General features: G+C 41.1%; 1 protein-coding gene across 7 annotated transcripts in view; it reads right to left on the bottom strand.

Moving 5' to 3' along the window:
* CNKSR2 (connector enhancer of kinase suppressor of Ras 2) overlaps positions 1 to 21359 on the bottom strand; it is a 214763-nt gene extending 193404 nt beyond the window's left edge. For 5 of the 7 annotated variants that reach the window (XM_061453247.1, XM_061453249.1, XM_061453250.1 and 2 more), the window contains exon 1: positions 21000 to 21359. In XM_061453247.1, coding sequence (XP_061309231.1) covers positions 21000 to 21063 — 64 coding nt within the window. In that variant the 5' untranslated portion in view covers positions 21064 to 21359. The remainder of the gene's footprint in view (positions 1 to 20999) is intronic. The other 2 variants (XM_061453252.1, XM_061453254.1) reach the window with 2 other exon arrangements.
* Between the last annotated feature and the right edge of the window lie 1222 nt (positions 21360 to 22581).

The raw sequence follows: 22581 nt of genomic DNA, 5'->3' as shown, positions 1-22581 counted from the left end.
GAGAATTTTATAATAACCTATGCACATTACAAGCCAGCCTCCAGCAGACAGAGCACTGCTTTGACTTCCAAGCATTCAACAGGAGAGCCAATTAATGAAACGCTTTTAACCCACATTGTTCAGGTAGGGGGAAATTTGCTAACACGTGTCTCACAAAGTCTGAGCACCACGTTAGTGTTGGGCCCATCTTCTCTGACACAACTTGACACTGCAGTCATATGTTAAGCTCTGAAGCATCTGCTCCGTAATAAACTGTTAGATGCTTGCCAAGAGCCGAAGCACTGCCTTTTGGATGAGTATTGCTAAGTTGCAAGCCATAATTTAATACTCATCTGACATTGATGGTGACCCAACATTTAATGGAGCTTAATGCTCTTCTGATGCCACTGATTAAATTACTGCTCAGTAGTCCACTTTCATAATCCACAATTTGCAAGGAAGTAAGACAGATATACAGGCACTGTCTCCTCTCATATCAGTGAATCAGTTTACTGGCAGAGAAAGGTTTCCTAATTGAAGTTATAGGTAAGTACACTACAGTGCATCATTCGTCAGTACAGAATTCTGTTCAGATGCTTTAAGCCAATTATATTATTATGAAAAAGTGAAGCACGAATTATTCCCAAGCACAAGGGGAAAATATGGGTAAAAGCCTTGACCCAGCATGTGCAGTGACTTCATAACGTCCTGAGCACCGTCCAGGAAACTCAGTCCTCTGGCCAACAGGAGTTTCTATTCATTTTCTCCCCACTAGGTTGTTTAACAGTTTGGTCACTGCTTAGACACAGCTGTGCAAACAATCTTTCAATGTTTGGCCTGATGCTATTGAACTCCATCCCAAAATGTCTCTCCCCTCCTTTCTCCACGGAGGATGAGGAAGGCTAATTTGGACACAGAGGATTAGACACTTTTACAGCCCAAATTAAATGATAAGGTCCTAAAGTTTTTGAGTTTTTTAAAATTTTGCTAAGTAAATTAGCAAGTTTAAATGCATATCAAAGACAATTGGTAGCAACAGTACTTGCTAAATTATCTCAAGAAGGCCTATTCCAGTTTTGAGGAAAAAAAATGCCCTGTGAATGCCCAAACGTTTTAAAATAATTAAAAGCAAATAAACAAAAGCAGTGAGAAAACAATGTTTTAAAAATGCTGTGAATGAGAACAACTAGTAAAAGTTTCTGAGAGTACATACATTAAAAAACATGCACTTTTTTTTAGCTTTTCAGAAGGTAAACCTTTCATTCCAGGTAAAACAGAGAAACAGTTGTCAGTACACAAGTACTTTTGCTATTGACAGCCCAAAAACATACCACCCTCAGTAAAGTAACTATGGAATAACTACATGCAGATAGAATGCTAGATGCTAACACAATATAACACTGCAGAAATAAAAAAGTCAAAATCATAAAATCCCCAGAATAAGGTTTCTGAGGTGTATGTACCTCAGTGACATTGTAAGTTGTCAAGTATGGGCCTAATTGCTGAGACTGTCCATGATTTTAACTTCAAGAGTATGAATACTCCTACTGAAACTAGAGCAGATCACACTAGAGCTTTATGTGTGAGCTTGTGCACCTTATTAGATGATGAAGCTTTAGCTCTAGCAGAAAGTTGTGGAGGTACTCATGTCTCTCCCTGCTAACAGCTGAGAGGACTAAATAATTTGATTGTTATTATGGAAAGTATAAACATCAGACCTAAGTATGCCCTTTACAGTCCTCTGAAATTAATGTAATTACCTTAGAATATGGTGAAAATTTCAAAACATCAGCTGGTGATAATTAAAAAAAACATACTTTAAACACTCTACCAGACAGCACTAGTATATACAATACATTCCAAAATGAATTCTAATACATATTTACACAACCATAAGGCCTACTGACTTCTTTAATTATTGGATTTTATCCAGAAATGCTTGAATACTGGTAAAATAACTCAATTCCTATGTTTTCTGAATTTGGTCTTCAAGATTGTTCCATGTTAGGTATTAGGAAAAAAAAAAAAAATCAAAAAGCAAAACAAAATCAGCATATGTTTTTAACATGCAGTACCTGGTAATTAAATTTCAAGGAGTTAATCTCCACATAGAACCTCAAACCTAACACACTGTCCACATGAAGAGGCTCTCCAGCTCAAAACCTGCACTGAAATCTCAAAAGGCAAAGTCTCAGATGTCTCCTTGGGAGGTGCCTATAATATCTTCTGGTTTCTGAGACCTTAAGACACTTTGCCAAGGATAAACATACGTTTAGGATTCTACAAACAGTGAAGTATATACAATCCTCCTTCGCTTTTCTAAAGAAATATTTTCTGTATTGTCAAGCCCACAAAAATATATCTAGTTTTAGTAATAACTGACCTCTTTGCATCTTACTCTTCAATTTCACCTTTCCCACTTCTCACCACCAAGCCTGCACTTTAGTCAAGCCTGCAGAGATGTGTTTGTTTTTTTTTTCTCTATGAAAGAAGCTAAGTTCCAAGGAGAAGATTCTCTTCTGCAAACCCCACTCTCACTACTCTAAATGCCAACAGAAAAATTTACCCCATTGGCATGGGTATAGGTATTGTTACTCTTGGTCAGGTTTTCAGTTACTTCTGAAAGAAAACTTTACCATTCAGCATTTATGGGAAACAAAAGTTCTGTTTTCCTGCATCTCAGTTCTTCCCAAGACCTTTGGCTGCAGCAGTCATCACTTGTGATCCACTGACTTTCTCCATGGAAGCTGAAAGAAGTGTCTCAGCCTGAAACCAATGCATCAATGCAAGAGGAAGCAGCAGCCACAAAAGTCACCTCTCTTCTACCCCCAATTCTCACGTACAAATCCATGGACTCTCCTGCCCATCCCTTGCAGCACAAATATTTTGAGTCCCTCACTGTGTCCATTTTAGCCAGGAAAAACTTGGGTTTGATCACCCCCTAACTCTACCTAAAACCCATCTGACCTCTGCTCAGAGCTTCCCCAGGTGGGCAGCCAGCCAGCCAGCCAGCCACTCCCGGCAAGGCCAGGGAGAAGGTGCAAGAAGCCACAGTGGGATGGATCCCCATGCAATGAGATGCCATGTGCTGCCTTGTCACGCACCACACTGCCAGGCATCGCCACCGGTACAAAGCTGCGTGTGTGCACTCAATTAGCAAAGCTGGCAGAAATCCTCACAGCATGAATCCATCCTGAAGACTTCTCCCACCACAGCCTGGGACAGGTCTTGTCCATTTAGAACAGCAAAGAAAAGGACAGGGACTGATTAGCAAACTTTTACTATTTCCCATGGCATTCCCTTCAGAGTTCCCCAGTATACTATTAAAAATGAGTGTTTCAATCTTTCATGCATTCTGTATTTTTAGAATAAAAACAATTACATGAAAATTATTTTTCTTAAATGCCAATTTTATGCAGAGGAATAGATCTCAATTTAAGAAAAAGGTCCTACTATTACGGACCCCTGAAGAAATTAGCTGTTATGTTTTATTGCTACTTGAAACCTTTTCAATATAAGGCTGAAAACAGTAAGAGACTGTGCTTCAGTATTTTGAGGCTTTCTGAGGCTTATAAATTTTCCTTTAATCTATAATTGAAAGAGCCCCTTTTTGGAAAAAAAAAAAAGTCAGAATTCTATCCAAAATAACTTCTTAAATAGCTACCTAGTGCTAGGGAAGAAAAAAGCAATTCAATGAATATGTCACTGCTACAGAACCAATGTTGTATCACACTTAAAATATTTCGCTAAATAGCGGACCTTTAGAAGATGAGAAATCATTAATTTCAATCGTGAATAAAAGTATTCACCTTTGCACCAAACACAAAAATGTCAAAACATTTAGAAGCAGTAAAAGAGGATCTTCTGGGCTTCTGAATGACATTCAGAATTATTATTGGTTTGAGATTTCAAGAGTTTAAAAACATTATTTCAGGGAAAAGAAAATGTAATTTGCTTAGGCCAGTAATCTTATTGCTTGAAATTGCTGCATCCCAAGTAAAACTGTTAAAGTACATTTTTTTCACTTAATTACAATTTTTTTTTTTCTTTTAAAGCACTGCATTAGTGACTACTGCTAAGAAGAAAAGACATGGTGATTAAACGTTTCATGTCCTTTAATAGCTAATCTGAAGTGCTAATGAGTGCTCAAAACATGACAAAAATGTCAATTGTTACAGAGCTCTCCACACTGTGGAGCGATGAATAAAGTTGACTTTTTTGTTTTGCTTGAGTCAGAATCGGAACATTGCAGACCTGGAAGCTTAAGTGGCAGTTACAGAGAGTTAGCCTTTATGGCAGTGTCATACAGGACTTTGCAGGTGCCTCAGCTCGCACCTACCTACCAAGGAGGCTTTCTGACTTCCCTGTGCAATACACCATCCATACTTCTGTACAACGGCAACCAGCAATCTCATAAACCTATCTCTAATTAAAAACACAGTATTAAACCCCTTTGCTTTCTGCAGATTGACCAAACTGAAAGAGGTTGGTTTGTTAACCAGGAGAGTTTCCTGCGCCCTGCCTTTGGACACAGGCCTGTCTCACGTGCCAGGTAATTTTACACCCAGCAGCAGCCTGGCGCCCACACCAGTAGCTGCCAAAGAGAGAAGCAAAGAAAGTCTTCTTTTAATCCCTCTACCAAAAGCACAACACCTGCTCTTCCCTGTGACCAGCCTTAGTGCATGGTAAATGCCATAAGCATTTGTCATAATATTTTACCATTATGAAATAAAATGGGAGAAATAGTGCATAGTTTATTCAAGACACGTCAGATTAGTTACTTCAGTTTTCTGTAATTTCTATGTTACGTTTCTTTTCCTACCAGTCTTGGTATTTTAATATCATCAATCCTTTTAGGCAGACTCAAGAACAGAAAAGGCTTAGTCTCAAACTGATGATGTCATTTCAAATTTTCCTTGAGAAAGTCCGTAAACAGCCATGAAAACATTCCTTTACAAGCCATCACAAATACTGGTGCAAATAAAAGTTAGAGCTTACAAGAATGTCAGCATCTACTTTGACTTTAATAATGAGTACTCTTCAGGACCTCAACCGGTATTTTGAGGATGTTTTAACACAGAGCATACTGTACAGACTCGCCAAATGACCTACTGGTCTTTTTAAAATCCTTAAAAGTCTTATTATGACCTGACTCATAATTGGTAACCTACTGAGCTATATGTACTGAAGCCCCTCCTGCCCTTGTAACAAATGGGTTGCAGATCCAGCCCAAAGCCACAGAAACACCAGGTATCAGTATTTTGTCAAAGATCCGATATTCCCCACACAGCTTCAAGGAACTTGAAATAAGTTTAGTGCTGTATTTGTTTATTTTTCATGAGCACAAATGTGTTTTGTAGTGTCTTGCTTATCATTGTAGCAGTGATAAGCACCATGCAAGATCAAAGTAGACCTACAGTTTATAGCAGGCAAGGATTTTACACCAAAGGATTCCCTTCGGTGTTTTCCTGCTCAAAATCATTTAATCAGATAACCTACATAAAACAAAAAACTTGCAGTACTCTTCTTTCTCCTAGTTATACATTGCCTCCCTCTTTTCATATATGACAAACTCAGTTATATAGAACCTGCATTTACAGAGCCTAAGACAAGAGGCACCCATCCAGTTGGCTTGCCTCTCCCAAAATACCCCATTATGAACTACAAACACTCTCTGTCTGACATTGAGTCAGAACAATGGCAGACCAGGTGGCAAATTGTGACAGCTTATACTACCCAGCCAGAAGTGTGCTCAATTATCACTGGGCCATCAGCTCCCTCCCTTCAAATAACCTACCCAATAATTCACTTCACCTTTTCTGCTGTGCTATTCAGGCTGTGATGTCCCTGGGGATGATTCTCTGCTTAGGGGTGAAGAAAGGTACTTACTCAAGCCCTCCTCCATCCCCTTCTTTTTGGAGGTAGGGGTGGTTGGTCTTTGTGTTTGCAAAAGATGCCAACTTATTCAGTCAACAGGCTCAGCAACAATATACTGAAGAGAAACTTTTTCCCTTTTCAATGTGCTACAGAATCTGCACCAACATGACCACCGACAAATTTGTCAAGAGACTGCTTGACATCTGGGACAAAAGTTAGTGGGGCTTTTAATCCTCAGTCCACCCCACAGCTTCTGGCATGAGAAAAAGATAGGAGGAAAAGCAGGGTATGCATGATTTGTTTAGAAGGTGGCTCCATCTCAACAGCCAATCCAGCTTCCCAGCTGGGTGAAATTCCTCAGACCTCCAGGTCTCAAATCAGGAGTGACAGGTGGCATGGCAGTCTTCAAGTCCCACCTGTGCACACTCAGGTCCATATGGAAGAAATCAAAGCAGTGCAATGAGGAGACCACTGGAAAAATACACAGGGCTTCAAATAATCTAAAGGGCATCAGCCAACACTGAGTGTCTCAGAAAAAACAGAGAATCGTGCCTCTTCACAAAAAAAAAAAAAAAGGCATTTTTCCTGCCTGACATCTTTTAAAAAGGTTGTTACAGCAGAGAGAAACCATGCTGTAATGATTTCTGTATTTAAAACACATTCCCAAGCTTCATGTACCAAACAATGTCACTCAGCTTAGTCTTGCCATAAAGCTGAGGCATTTACTCACGCAGAACAAACTATGTTATGATGCTAAGCCAGACTGAAAATGTTTTCTGTGTTAACGATTAACAAATCTTTGTATTTTCCAATATCTAAAAAAGCCTTTATGTCTTATTATATAAGTCCAAGACATAAGCAACTTACAAAACCAACATCAACAAGAAATAAGTCTGCCAAGTGCAAACAATTTCTGCATACCAAATAGGATACATGGAGGGTAATATAATGTAGTTGTTTTAATTAGCTGGGCATATAAAGCTGTTACAAGACAAATTTCTTTCACTGAGAAAAGCAGGCAGTTAGAAGTGCTTCTGCACACTTAAAGATGACACAAGGCATTTAACCTCCTCCCTCTCCTGTATTGAGGAGAAGCCAGAGGCCTTGGTATAGAGTGGGTGACAAGCAGCCCATTCACCTGCTGGTGAAATACTGGTACCTAACTAGAAAGCCCAACGGTACTGTCCAGCATCACATGGCAAAAAATCAGTGGCATAAAGAACCATTTTCTGTAGTTTTGTTCATACACTTGAGACAAGAGTTTCATACAAAATGAAATGTAGGATTTTTAAAGCCTTCCAGTACTGAGTACAAAAGTTTTGCGTTAGTCAAAAATGGCGCCATGGTGGTTTAACTGAAACATGATGGGTACTCACAGCAATATGCTGTTACTTTGCATAATGGCTACTTAGTTTCAGTACCAGATACCTCAGGTTTTGGCTACTTGGTAAGCCCCCCTGGGTTACTAAACGCAGGGAATTTTCTTCAGCACTTGTTCAGTTTTGTTTTTCTTTTATTAATCTCATGGAAATATTTGCTCATTAGCAAAGGCAATTTCTTATTCCCAAGGTTACATCTCAATACCACATGGCTCCTGAATCAAGCACTTATTATATACATGGAATTTCAAAAATATTAGAAATACAAGTTCAAACATGAAAACCAAATTTAATGTAAAACAAAAGTGACAGAATCACATAATCACAGAATGATTTAGGTCGGAAGAGACCTTATCAAGATCACCCAGTTCCACCCCCCCTGCCATGGGCAGGGACACCACACACTAGACCAGGTTGTTCAAAGCCCCATCCAAACCTGGCCATGAACACTGCCAGGGATGGGATATACATAGCTTCTCTGGACAGCCTGTTCCAGTGCCTCAACAGTTCTCACAGTAGAGAACTTCTTCCTAAAATCAAACCCAAACCTACCCTCTTTCAGCTTTAAGCCATTCCCCCTTGTCCTGTCACTACATGCCCTTGTAAAAAGTAAGTATAATAGATTTTTTTTTTCTCATCTCAACTTAAATTACTCTGCTTTCTGCATTACACACATGTATTTCAACACAGTGCTCCCACTTCCCTCCTGCTTTGGGCTAGAGGTGCACCCTTAAGAAGGGCTTTGCCTTTTCTCCTCCCCCAACATGGGCCAGGGGACACATCAGAAACATTGATAAAAAACCTATTGCACAGATTATTAGCAGAGGAGTTACTATGCCCAGACCCACTCATGCACATAAAGACAGAAATTCAGTGCTTGAACTTAAGACCACAGTCATCAAAAGCTGCTCTTAATCTTTCAGGGCATGACTGCAGACAGTTTTGTCTGATCAAATTAGGATGGAGACAGGCCCATCCTTGTCTCCAAATCCTGTTCTTGCTAATGCCACTCTGGGCGCACCAGCCACACATACACACACATGCTCACGCACACTAGTCAGAATACTCAAGGTATTTAGGAGCACAGGGAACGTTATGCTCCAAACCCTTGTTCCCAGGAGTATTTAAAGATTTTGGACAAAGTGAAGAACAAAACACAACCAGTCATGAAAACAAAGCTGAGAATCCAAGATTCCCCTTTGCAGCTAAATGGGGATTTGTTGGACAGGAGTTTCTTATTTTTAACATGGTTTGGGGAACATAGATTATAAGATTATTGTATGAATGTTGGACTGTTCCCTTCAGTTCAAAACATGTCATTGTTCTGGGATGGGGAAGCTCTGGTTTCTCAAAAGACAAACATCCCTTCTTGCTTGTTTCATTAAACTGGCAAAAGAAAATTTAATTCAAATTAAGAAAACTCATATTCAAACATATCCACTGGAGAAAAACAATTGATATTTATGTGCTGTTGCCACTTTGCACTCATTACAGGGGCTAATGTTTTGCAAGACACATCTTTTTAAATCTCACTAAGCTTATTATTTACTATTTCCTGACAAGCATGACTTCATTTCAAGAATTGGCACACATCCCATTGTGAGAATCTATTCTTTAATAACGCATCTTAATTAAATATGCACATTTAATGATAAAAACAAAAGCTAAAATTCAAAACAAAATAAAAAATAAAAAGCAATTGGATTACAGCACACAGAGCAAACTTAAATAAAGTCACATACGCCACAGCAAAAAGTCATTAAGGGAAGGGGAAAAAAAATGGTAAGCAAAAAAACCAAGCAGACAACTCTTTATAGCTGGCCTTATCTGACCTCTCTGAACTCCTAGCTAGTTTACTCCCCATCTGTCATGAGATAATAACTTTTAAAGGGAGCACATTTAAGAACCTATCAAAAGTTCATTCAAGTCAATTGTTCTTAGAGTGCTTGATTACATGCAAGATAAGTGTGTTCTTCTAGAGGAGCTCTACACCGATTTCTTTTTCTCAACACTGATGGCTGATTTTTACCATTAAATCATTTATAATTTATCATTTTGTGTTGTTCCACAGTGACAGAAAAATCTTAAAATAATGATCAGTAAACAAAAACAAATGGCCTCTTCAGATTTAAATACCTAATCATGCCACTAAGAAGCTATTTCTATTTGTTTGCCCATTTTTAAATTACTGTAATCTGAAAGCCATTTTCTTTCTAGGGAGTACAGTCATAACATTTGACATTACTGAGATGCTTTGAACTCAAAAACTTTGAGCTCCAGCTTTGTGAACTGCCGTAATACTTTCAAAGATTCAATTTAAATAAAAAAAAGAAATTAGATAAATTTGTAATTTTAGAATCAATTCTATCATCAATTGAAACCAAATCTTGACACCCATCAATCTTTTGCTTCAGAAGTCTCAATTTAATTCTTTCTTGAAGCGAATTTTGATGTAATAAGATTTATCAAAACAGTATTCTGCAGGAAACTCCTTACAGTATTTGAGAGCACTAAACGAGAGGGTACAAGCATAAGAGTTACAGTTTTAATTCTTAGGATAAATACAAGTCAATTACCTTGTAAGAGGTAGACCACATTACTGAACACACACAAAGTGAGGAAATCTAATGAAATGACAAGACAATATTACAATTCCCAGGTATTACTTAATTCTGCCTGTTAGTTGAATTAATTTCATACATATGCAATGGGAGAGTTATGAACATGTTAATTTTTTCTTTGGATGGAAAACAGCACCATTCTCACCAGAGCCTGAAATATATTATCAACAGAAAACCAGACGTTTTCTAAAGTAAGAGTCTTTAACCTTTTTACTTTCTATTTAATGGACTGGGCAGCAAAGTTTTTCTTCAACTTTTCCTTCTTTTCAACTAGAAAAGGAATTCTCAGTTAGGTTTGGGGGGGTTGTTCTAATTTTATTTGAAGGAATGCGTTACATATCAAAGTTGTATTTTCAGTTTTCTATTACACAGAGCACCCATTCTTTAAACAGGAATTTGGGCAGACCTGCAGATGCGGAAAACATTCAGGACACTGGCATCTAGCAGACTCAAGCCCATCCCACAATCACCAGCATTCAGCTGCCCAGGTAGCCATCTCCAGCACACTGCTGCACCCTGCTTCAGAATGCAACGGTCTCAGGGACACAGATAAAACCCTCTGAGCTGATAACAGCTCCATAGGCAGTCATTAATTGTCCAGTCTGTTCAGGTTTACTCATTCATACCTTATTAGCATTAGTTACCTCCAGTTCATAACTGAATAATTCAGTGTGGCTTATAGTGAGCTGAGGAACAACAGAGTGGAAGAGAGAAACAAGATGATGTCCAAATAAGTAACTGAAAAGAGTTTCACCGACCAAGACAGAACAAGAAAAGTGAGCTCCTTGTAAAATAAATTTGTAAACTCCTAGTAAGTGAAAAGAAATTACCTTTAACCTTCTGCAACAAATTTCAATTTTTATTCATCTAGCAAATAGTTCATGGGGCGTATTTTCATAGGAAAGTGATCTTTATCTTGCATTTTGTTTTCCCAAGACCTTGGGTTAGTAAACTGGGAAGACCATTTTCAAATACAGACACTTCCATCAGGGAGATGGTGATCACTCCTGCATTAGCTTTGCCACAACTCTCCAGCAGTCATATTCAAGCCTAAATAGTTAAGAACACCCAATCCTTCAATTAAAAGGGTAAGGGGGAAAAAAATAAAAAACAAACAAAAACAAAACCAAGGAAACATGCTAATCTTAGGAATAGAGAAGTTTCATGATTGCATGTGCACCATTTCACTATTTTGCATGCTTTCCATAGTTGCAAGGGGTAGTTTCATACCAACTCATGCAGGCATTCAAATGCTATGCCAGTAATGTAATTTGCTACAACAGGCATTTAAACCAGTTCTTTGAAGGCTATGAAATATCCAGTCCTTTTAAAAACTAAGTTTATTTGCTCTCAGGGAGTCCATCTGATACCTAACTTTCTTATTTTTCTAATGATAAACTGTCCTCCTCCCTTCAAGTGCTCAGATTGACACCTATATGGAAATCTCTGAAGTGCAATGATTATGCTTCCAGGCTCTCTCTCAAATCCACATGCAGAGCATGACAAATTATTCACATTACGCTGTGCTCTTTGACTCAGTTACCAGGGCTCCAGAAATAGGCTTTTGACCACAGACTGCATCAAATAGTTAAGATCTATATGGTTTAAAACATACAATGAAATAACGGCTAAAGTAATAAAAACTACATATGATTTTGAAGTCCAGAGCCCAACAGCAAAATTACTGATCGCAGGTATTCTCAAAAGGACTTGTGGGACACAACACTCAAGACTATACTAAAAAACATAAACAGAAACTTAAGAAACAATAAATCTCCACACTCTAGGTTAAACTAACATATAGTTAGTTTCATTTGAAAATATTTGAAGACCGAAATATTTAAAAAGGGCAATAAACACCTCTTTGAAAAGCAGCAATGACTACTTCATCACCAAGCACTTTACAAAAAGTTTTTGACAGACTACAAACATTAAAACACAGCAATAGATTATTTCTTTTTTTTTAACTTTTTGCTTTGTTTTGTTTCATATCAGCTCTGACAAAACAAACCCCACCAAAAAGAGACATGCTTCATCTTTTAAGAGAAATAGAGACAAAGGGCACACAGTTCTATCCATGAGAATAAAGCTACAATAAACAAGCCAGCCAGAAGTCTACCAATGTTGAAAACTCAAGAAAGTGCTTTTTGGATACTTCACCCCATACTTCAGGCACACTTCAATCAGACTAATCAAGAAGAAAACTGATATTTGTTTGGTGTTTACAAGGTGTACAAAATGCAGGACAAGTGTAGATTCACAACAGCTGACTGTATACAACACGAGTTATTTTTCCATAGAGCAACTTCTGTTTTGCATTCAACAGGTCCCTCCACCACTATTTCCTGACAATACAAAAAGAAAAAGAAGGACCACGATGGCACTGCACCTTGCAAATCAAAATACCAGCTGTGTGAAAGCAACCAATAAAACTACAAAGCAATTAAAGTAAGAAAGGCAGGCACATGTCAGTAATAGATACCAGCGAGGGGAATCCAGTTACAAAGATGTTAATTATTAACATGGAATTTAATCGGGGTGCTATAGTTAAGTCTCCCACTGTTATGAAGAACTCCAGAGAGCCTTCCGGAATCACATCTGGTCAAGATTTCAGGTTGACATTTCAATAAAAACACTAAGTTCTCTTGTCATTCCCATGAAGGGTTTCAATGTTGACTCAGACGGAAGAATGTCATCTAGTGAATTACTCAGACAACACTGACATGTCCCACCTACATTTATTTACCTGGCTCATTATGCAGCGGAAGGTTTTCTTCACCTTCCTATGGACGTGAAGATTACCAGGACAAAAAGGAAAGAGAGAAGGGAGGCAGGCCACGGAAGAAGAATCTAATTTAAAATAGGTAATTTATAGCTTTAGCTATTGGCAACTGGTGGTCTGGCCAAACTAAAACCAAATTCTATACTTTAACAAAACCAGTAATAACATAAACTTCTGTAAGGCTGACAATCATCCTCAGTAGGAGGCAACAGCCCTTTAGAGGTGACCCAGCCAGCTGCTCTGCAGTATCCACGGGGATGTTCATCCTTCCAAATATAATACAGACAAGGGGTAGGTCCCAGCATTACCCCAGCTCATGCACAACCTTAGCATAGGAAGATTTCATTGCACTGGTGTTGCTAGACCAAGCAGCACAGCCATGGACCCATCAGTGATATCTGAAGTTGGACGAAAATGGCTTACATGCTTGCGCCACTCAGCTGCACAACCACTGACCATCCACAGCTGACAGCAGTAAAATGCTAGCAGAGAAGTCTCCACAGCATTCACAAATTAAAATTCAGCATTACCAAATAACAACCCTGTTCCACTTATATTAGTGAATGGTTGATGCTGATGTGAGTCTTAAATCATTTATTTTAGATAGCTACTTGAACCTTTAATTTAAAGGCTCGATTAATTTTCATCATCTTTTTGCCCTCTTCTTCACACAACAGAAAATGTATAATACAAAACTATAGTACTTTGTACCCACTAAATTAACATAATACACTTCCGCTGAATATAGTTTAATTACAGCTTACTCTTGTACACTCATATATTAATTAACAGTTTACTTGGAAATTCCCACCATATGGTACTGTAGCAGATGTTAATCATGTAAGGCCAAACACTTTGAAATTACTGTTCTAGGCACTTCATCTGAGGTACCAAGTGCCTTAAATTTCTACTTAAAGGATAAACTGGAAATGCCAAACATCCCACAAGATCCCATCCACAGCTATTTTCTCGAATAGAGTATTATTTGGCAGATAAGGAGAACAAAAAGGGATAGATTTTCAAGCCTCCCTTGCTTTGAAATTACTTGATATAGATGGTGCTGATTTCCCTCTACATAAGAAAAATGCCTGCACTGGAAACCTCCAGGAAAAATTCATTTCATCTACCAGATTTCTGCTCATGCCAAAATATGGTGAGGGCAAAACATGTTTATGAGTGGATACTCATGTAGTGCTCCAAATCTTGGGTTCCAAATCTTGGGTACACCAGACCAATAGACCTGTCTCTTCCAGCCCTTAACCCTTCAACTGCAGGAAAGGACCATTATGAGGAACAGCAGATGCTTGCTCTTGGGCTGTCAGATATTTTAAATTTAAGAGCAAATGTCCCACAAAAAGAAATTAAACTCCCTGACCATGCTGCAAGTACGTTTACATGGCAGTGGCTTTCCTTTGCATTTTGACCTATGATCCTGTAATAGGAGCCTAATATTGGGCTCCTAAAATTCTTCTTCTGAAAAAATGCAACTCATCTCCATCTCCCTACTTTGTCTTTTTAGAAGAGGCAGAAGCATTTGAAAAGCTGGAAGAGATGCATGAAGAAAACGTGACATTTAAGAATTTCACAACACAGCCTTCCAGAACTGGATTTTTTTAGTAAGATATTTTGGAACCCTTATTCTACAGCATTTGTCTTGGTAACTATTCACCTTCTAAACTAAAGGTTTAAAGTTTTCATTAAGCAAATTATTAAGCAGTAAGTATGATGGTAGTACAGTTTTGTTTTATTTGGATCTAGAAATCTAGAGCTAAGTTATCCGGCTGAAGGTAAGTGCTTGCTACAGGTGACTGTGGATATGATTATTCTATGATTTAATGAGGAAATGGTAACTTCTTGAAAAAAACCCCAACCAAGCAAAAAACAACCAATAAACAAACCAGCATATGCATAGAACAGAAGCCTGAGGAATGAGCTTTCTCTTCCTTCTGACTGCATACCTCTGAATGCAAGCCTATACCTGAGAATTTTCTCAGGAAACAGCTTTTCCCTATTCTCCTGGAAATCAGTAACAAATATTAATATTTGACTTTGAGAAATCAAGCACAATCAAATGCTACAGTAACTTCACTGAGATTAAATGGTTATCTGTACTTCTGAGGATCAGACAGAAAGGCCAGACCATTTGCCAGTTTCAGTTTTTGAAGATAAAACTGCCTGGTTTATTATTGTCAGAGAGCTAAAAAACCATTACTTGAAAAGATTCTAAAAATGCATTTGTATATATATTTCAAAACTCTCATCTGAAAAGTGATCTGGTTTCTGTTGCTGCCTTGAAAAATTCTTGACACCCATTAACCAGAAAAGGCATTTGTAAATTGCTTGCTTTAATACTGCAGTATGCAAATAAATCTGAATAAGATCAGAGTATAGAGCTTTGCTGAACTGTTGCAAAAAACTACTTGAGAAAACATATTGTGAGGCCATATTTAAACTAACAGATGTTTCAGAAACAGAACAATATGTTCAAACAAAATAAAGGTGTAAATGGGCAGTGTTAAAATTGCTTCACAACTAGCACATTAATTTTGGTAGCGAGTGAGATCACCTCGTCTAGGAAAGCTCCCTCATGAAAAGATCATTAATTTAGAAATTAATTCTCATGTTATGCTTAAAATTTGGCTGCATAAATTATTTGCAGTGTGGCTGCTTATGTAACATTGCCTTTGCTATGGCAACACCCAGGCTGTTAGGCACTGGCACATCCCAATTGCAATTGCAGTTTCATTTTCTGCTGATAAACAATGGCAGAAGAGGTCTTCTAATCACAAATCAAGATGCCCCAAAACACATCACCATGACTGATGTAGTGGCCATCGATACTGCTAAAATGCCTAATGTCAGAAGGGCAAGCAAAAAGTGAGAGATCCACAGGAAAAAATCATGCCTAAGACAGATCTCCCAGTGCTGCTTTCACTACAATTTTAAAGCCAGAGTCCCTGAAAGTTTGCAATAGCACAGTTTGTCTCTTGACTGTCTTTGTGCAAGCTCCCCTCCCCAAAAAGACCCCCAACTTTTTTTGTCTTACCAAAATTCTTATTACTTCCTTATAAATTGAGTAACTATCTATAAATTAAAAAGTTTGTGAGTTCATCGAAATTAAGCTCCAGCTATGGCACTATTTCCTATTTTTCTATCCCTTTTCCACAGTTTTCTTTGCTAGACGTTTCAGTAAAAGTCATACCTCCATTTAATAGCATTGCTTCAAAGCTAATGGAGTACTATATGCACCCTCCGATACTGCAGAATTTTAGTTTGCTTTTCTTGCGAGAAAAAAGAATTCTAATGCTGACAAACTGTAATACACCTGATCTATTCCACATATGGCACTTAACAATGACTGTTCAAGTTGATGACTATTCTGCAGCTCATTAGTCATCTACACAACCTTCACAAAGAAGGAAAGTTTCAGAATCCAGGCATTTTTCATAATCTTAAATATCCAGCTTTTGTCTTCCTGAGACAGCTCAGACTTCTCCATATTATTTCTAACAGTCACATTTGTTAAGGGGGCCTGCCAAAAGCAATATGAAGGGAAGTAGCGTAAGAAAGCAACTTTAACTCCATAAGCCATTGAAAATAAAACCTAAAAATATGGACAAAACTGAAAGCCCAAATGAGGCCCGTACTTATGTGCAAGCACACCTCTTCCCTACCATCAAGTAGATGCTCACAGGCCTGTTTAGCATTATAGTTGAGCATACATTGCAGAAAAAGCTCTATCCTAAACTCCATCCATAACACAGTCTTCTTCAGAGAAAGCCAAGGCAAAAAATGAGGTAGGTCTGATAGTGACCCTGAACACAGGAGCCATCCTTACTGTTTTTAAGACCTAAATCCATTTGCCACATCCTGGCACTGTAAGAGGGTTTGTGCCATCACTGATGAGTTTCCCTGTTGGTACCTAATGGCTCAGGAACTGCAATGGGACCTAGGTGATGCCACACAAGTCCTAGGGCTCTGCACACACAGGAACAGGAGTGAAAAGATCCCCATGGCAACTTCTTTTTTTTCTTTTTAAATCATCATTAAGTATTAGTCTTTTGTTTCAGAGCATTCCCACAAACTCTTGCATTTCCTTGATGAATAACAAGTAACTCCCATTACACCAAGCTGTCGGCAGCCCATGATGACTCCATGCAAACACACATGCTACTGGAAATGGCCATGAACTCTTCTACATGAAGAGCAAACAGAAACTCAGTTCTTAAATCCATGTAATATTCACTCATTCAAATGGGGAACTTTTGCACTCCGATTTCTCTTTGCTAGCACATTCATGTTTTCCTCCTCTTTCCCCAGTCCTTCTAAATATTTACATCCTTCGAAATGCTCGTACAGTAGACTTTATAGGGGTTAAAAACTCATCATTAGAAGCCCTTAGAGCAACTCCATGTCTCAGATGTCAGCTTCTTGAGTATGACTACCATTACAACAGTTTAAGCTGTATGAGTTTACTATAAGCTCTGTAAACTGTCACTCAACAAACAAAAAAACATATTTAAGCTTTGTTAGATAAAGTAATACCGATTTTTCCAGGTGGATTGCCTTTTTGAACAGCTTCTTCCATTGAGAGATTGGTCCTGAATTAAAACTAGAATACTGTTGAAAGCAGCAAGTCCTTATCAAACTACAACCATTATAAATAACCTCGGACAAAAGAAGTTAAATCACAAGACTCTGTTAAAAACATCCTGATATTTGGAAAGTAATTGCATGTCTTTGAGTTTTCTCAGCACCTTAGAAATCTAAAACACATCTGACAAGTTATCTTCCTGAGTCAGTGGAAGCCATGACGTCCAACAGCGCTCACCTATGCAGCATGTCAACATCTTGCAACGCAGTAGTGCAATCCACGCATGTCCTCCAAAGGGGAGGCAGAGGAGGTGATTGACATAGTTTCAGCTCACTGTTCCATGCACAGCCTTTAAAATTAGTACTAAATAGATGAAAAGCAAAGTAATACACAGTTTGAATCAATTTAAATATTCATTTTCTCCTCCACATACAATATGCCATCCTGTGGGAGAGATGAGCTAATCCATCTGCTCTTTTTCCAGCTCCATGACAATTAATCTTCTGTCAGTGGATTCATTTTGAACCATCCAAACATTCATGTGCTGACACAGGCTCTGCTCATTTTGTCCTTTAGGTTTGCAAAGTTTTAACTGGTGCTTCGGTCCACAGCTTCTTATTAATACACATTTTCACAGGTCAAAATTTAGGTAGTTGCTTGATTGCATAACTAGTTCCAGGTCCAACTCTGTATCTCAGCAGCCTGAGAGTCCGTAGGCTATTAAAGGATCCATAGGACAACCATGTATATCAAGGAATTAAAAAATGAAAAAATACTGGAGACACTGTATTTATTCCATGAATACCCACTGTGTTGAGTCCGCTCCCTAACCAGCCACCCAGCCCAGAGCCTGGCATTTTCATCTGACACTTTCAAGCAGGACAGCTTTCCCTGTCTCCATTTTTCACATCTTTTAATATTAGGCCCGATGCTTTATCACTGCCCTGAACATAATGCCACTGAAGTAATGGCTCTTTTGCCTGAATAAAGAGTTCCAGACGGGGCCTTTTATTGCAAACGTTTAGGTCATACCAGCAAGACCATCACAAAAAACACTGAGAGCAATAAAACCCAAAGTGTTTCATTTCCCCTTACTTTCAGATAACTGTAAACAACGTTAAGCAGTAGGATTTTTCTTTTTCAGAAAAGATTTCACTTTGAACATTGAAATCTATTTTGAAGAATAGCAGGCATATTTTGAAGAATAAAGCAGGCACATTACATAGCAGGGCACTTGCTTCAAGGAAGATGTTAAAACAAGAGTTCAACATTGATTATTCTGTAAAATAACCCAGCAAGTCAGCAAAATATTCTTGCATCTTGAAGTTTAATGTAATTTATGCAAATCAGGCTTGACCGCTGCTAATGCAAAGACCACTAATGCACTAACCCCAAAGTTCTCATGACAAAGACACATTCATACTTTACTAATTGAACTGCCTTGGGTACCTCTTAAGCCATAAGTAAGCTATTTTTGAGACTTTCGGAAAAGTAATTTCTTGGAGACAATGTGTTTAAAGCAGAAGAAGAACATTTTTTCACCTAGATTTCAATAACAATGTTTGCAACACTACGACTGATAAGTGAGGAAAATGAAGTTGTTGCAGCAAAGAACACTTGCCCTTACCCACTCCTGTCTTGCCTCCAAGCTGGGCAATGTGCAATCCATCAGACAGGACTGGACTTGCCCACAGTAGCTGGTCATACTCATCTCCAGGCTCAATTTTGGCAACTACAGTACCTATCAAGGTGGTTTTCCTCACACAGTGCTAGTAAAAGGCAGGTGCTCTCGCTCTCTCTCTCCACCTCACTCTAAATGAAGCTTCATCTGCAATTCAGGATACAAAATGAAGAAATGAAAGCTTGAGGCAACATATACGTGTTTGCTCGGTAAAAATTAAAGTACTCCAGAGAATCAATTGAGCATCTGCAACAAAATAAACAGGTTAAACACTAAAAAGCAAGCTTTGCAATCCAAAATCTAGCCATGACTGCAACAACTGCTTTTCTTGTAAAGTTCTCTTAATTATTTTTAAAATCAGATTTACAGCTCTGTGTGTTGGTCATGGGTTTCTAACCATGAACCTTTATCCAGCCTCACAACTGTTAATGTTATCATTTAGTCAGCCTATTGTTTTTAATTAACTGATTTCATATTGATGCAATACAAAAGCAGAGTGTGCACTGCACTTCACCTGTCACTTATGAAAAGTATTTGATACATTACATTTTTCAAGTGTTTTAGAAATGCACTATCTGCAGTTTTTTTCTGCATTCCCAAAGTATGGGGGAGGTATCTCAGACATTGATTTGAAAAAATATCCTAAGCACTCTTCTTTATTCTTTTTCTTTTCAGAATTAAAAATGTTGGAAGCTAAACAGCTGTAATAAAACATTCTGAAGTTGGAAGAGATTTCCTTTCAATACTGATCATCTGTGGCTCCTTCAAGTGTCTAATTAATATTTACTCATTTCTTAGTATATGAAGTACCACATTATTCTATTATTATTAAGAATGCTTCAGAAACAGCAAAACTATGTTACATTGCTTAATATAATTATAACTGGACAGCTATAAATGCCAGGATTGAATAACTGAAAACATATGCTATATGCCTGAAATTTTAAGGATGATGAAACTGTCACATTAGTAGCATGCAGCATGTTACAAAGAACGCCCACAATGTAGCAGTTGTTCAAAAGTTGTACCCATCCGGTCATTCTATCTTTATGAAAAGATACATAATACTAGATGGTGATTTATTCAAAACACAGCTGCAGCCTAACTTAAAGGTAATTAAAAATAAATAAATAAATAACCACACCACAGAAAGACATTTTGAAATTGCAGTGTTAAACCATGTCAGTGCACACAGAATAACAGGAAAGCATTTCCAGAAAGTCCAAATTTTATTCTCATTAGCCTTTATTTGGAGAGGACAGGTGAGGGAGCGGAGGGGCAGAGCAGCAGCACAAACACGCTTCAGCCCAGCGGGCTCGTCCAGCCTAACATAAATCACGGCTCTTTAAATACCGCCCCTGGGGACGGGGACGGGAACGGCGACCCCCTTCCCCACGCGTGGATGCTCCGGACCCGGACGAAAGAGCGGGCTGAGAGCCCTCCGAACCCCCCCCCCCCCCCCCCCCGAGGCGGTTTCACAGCAGCGGGGGGGGGGGGGGAGGGGAATGGGACAGGATGAAGGGGGGGTATCCCCGGCGCTCCCGGGGCGCGCACCGAATCGCCGACCCCGCCACCTCCGGAGCCTCCCCCCCCCCTCCTCTGGTTGCAGCCGTGTCCCCCACACAGGCGAGTGCCCCACGTTAGGTTAAACTTTTATTTCGCGAGTCATTTCGCAGCTCGTCTGCCGGGAGCACCCAGGCGCGATCCTCGCATCCCCGCGCTGCTGGCAGATGGGGGGGGAGCCCCATCGCCGCAACGGGGCCGCCGCCCGCGAGGGAGCATCCTGGGATCCCTCGGGAACAGCCTGACTCCAGTCCGTCCATCATTCCCCCATGGTTTTACGGGACCCAGAGGGTCAGCGGCCGCCCCCATCCCACTGCACCCGGGGAAGGAGCTGGAGCGCGGCCCCGCGCCCCGGAGCAGCCCCCGGACCCCTCGCCCTCCTCTTCCTTTCCCACCCTGCAACCGAACCGAGGGGAGAGCCGGGAGGCGGGACCCCGGCGCGGGGAAAGCCGCGGAGCTCTCCGCACCTGCAGGGATGGGGCGTTGGGGGTGCAGTGATGGTACCCCCGGCGCCGCTCCTCACCTTTCATCCAGTCGACGACTTGGCTAGGCGACCACTTACTGACGGGCTCCATGATGAGGGCCATGGGGGGCTCGGGGGCGCGGGGAGCGGGCGGCCGCCGCTCTCCGGGCAAGGGGCGAGGCTGTGCAGAGCGCCGGGACAGCGCTGCCCGGAGCCCCGGCGGCGGCGGCAGGAAGAGGAGACAGCCGCTAAATCCTCGCTTGCCTCCGCTGCGCTCCGCTCCGCTGGCTCGCCGCCTCTGTGCCTCTCTGGGGATTTCAGTTCATGTTGCCGGCTCGGCGGGGAGGGGAGGAGGAGGAGGAAGGGGGAGGAGGCGGTGGCACGCTCTGACGCCTCCCGCCCCCGTGGACCCGCGGGCAGCGGCGGCGGCGCCCGGCCACGGCGAGGTCGGTTCCCGGCAGGCGGCGAGCCGAGGGACTGGCTCCTCTCGGCTCGGCTGTGCCGTGCCCGGCGACTCCCACAGCTCTCCGCGGCTGCCGCGCCGGTGTCTTTTTCTTCTGGCGGAAATGACGAGGCGGCTCCTGCCACCCGAAAATACCTCCAAGTGAAATGGGAAGCGACACCCGACGGCCTCCCGGGGCGGGGGAGGGAGGGGGAAGGGAGGGATGACTCGCAAGGTGCCGCCGGAGGTGGGGGGGGGGGGGACGGGACCCGGGTGGTGGCAGCGCCGAGCACCTGCTCCCGCCGATGCAAGGACATCGGGGGTGCCTGCGGGAAACGCTAGCAGCGGCACCGAGCCGGGTTCGGGGTTTGGGCTTTGTTGGTTGCTTTAGGGGCTTTTTTCCCCTTCAGAAAAGCATCGGTGCATGGGCGGGAAAAGTTATTTATCTATCTATTTATTTAATTCTTTTGAGTAAAGCCCAACTGGAAAACGGCAGTGATGTGATGTGACGAACAGTGCCGCTGAACGCTTCCGTGGGGCCGTGCCGCCGGGTAGCACAGATGGGGTACCGGCCTTTGGCCGGGGACTGAGGAGAGGGAGAGGAGGTGATCTGCACCTGGTTGGTTGGCCTGCCTCACCCCGGGGACGCAGTAATGGGGCAGCTGGAGTGAGACTGCCCAGCGGAATCGGGGTGGGCACTGGCCAGCCTCCGCACGGAGAGGGCACGGCAGCAGGGTAGCTCTTTTGCCCTGGGTATCCGCCGAGCTGCACCACTACAGTGTGATGGCTGCGGGTGTGTAAATCCACCGTCTCCGCAGCGGACCGTCATTGCTTCAGCTGTTCATCCCGTTGTGTGCCCCTCCGGGCTGCATCATGCTGCAGGCTACCCCGAGGGAGCAATTCCCACAGATCCTGAGCCAGAATATCTGCTTGTAGGAGTCCCTCCCAGACGGAGGGCGATCCCTCCTAGTATGGCTGTGGGTGCTTTTCAAGCACCCAACCTAGCAGCCTCAGCTCTGAGGAGGCAGCGGCCCCCTCCCCGAGCTCCGGGCGGAGGATAAATACCGCTGAAGGGTGTTTTCCTTCTAAGGAATTGGCTAGTGCACAGCTTTGCCTGCATTTGCATTCACCCTGCTTCTTTTGCCAAGGCTGAGGAGACGGCCATCAAGATGTTCCCTCTGACGCTGTCGGCTGCTGAAT

This window comes from Pezoporus flaviventris, unplaced genomic scaffold, assembly GCF_033815535.1.
Source record: "Pezoporus flaviventris isolate CSIRO_AGI_PZ_B2104156 unplaced genomic scaffold, CSIRO_AGI_Pfla_v1 ptg000015l, whole genome shotgun sequence".
Taxonomy (NCBI): Eukaryota; Metazoa; Chordata; class Aves; order Psittaciformes; family Psittacidae; genus Pezoporus; species Pezoporus flaviventris.
The sequence above is the reverse complement of the archived record's forward strand: the minus strand, read 5'-3'. Positions and strand labels throughout refer to the sequence as shown.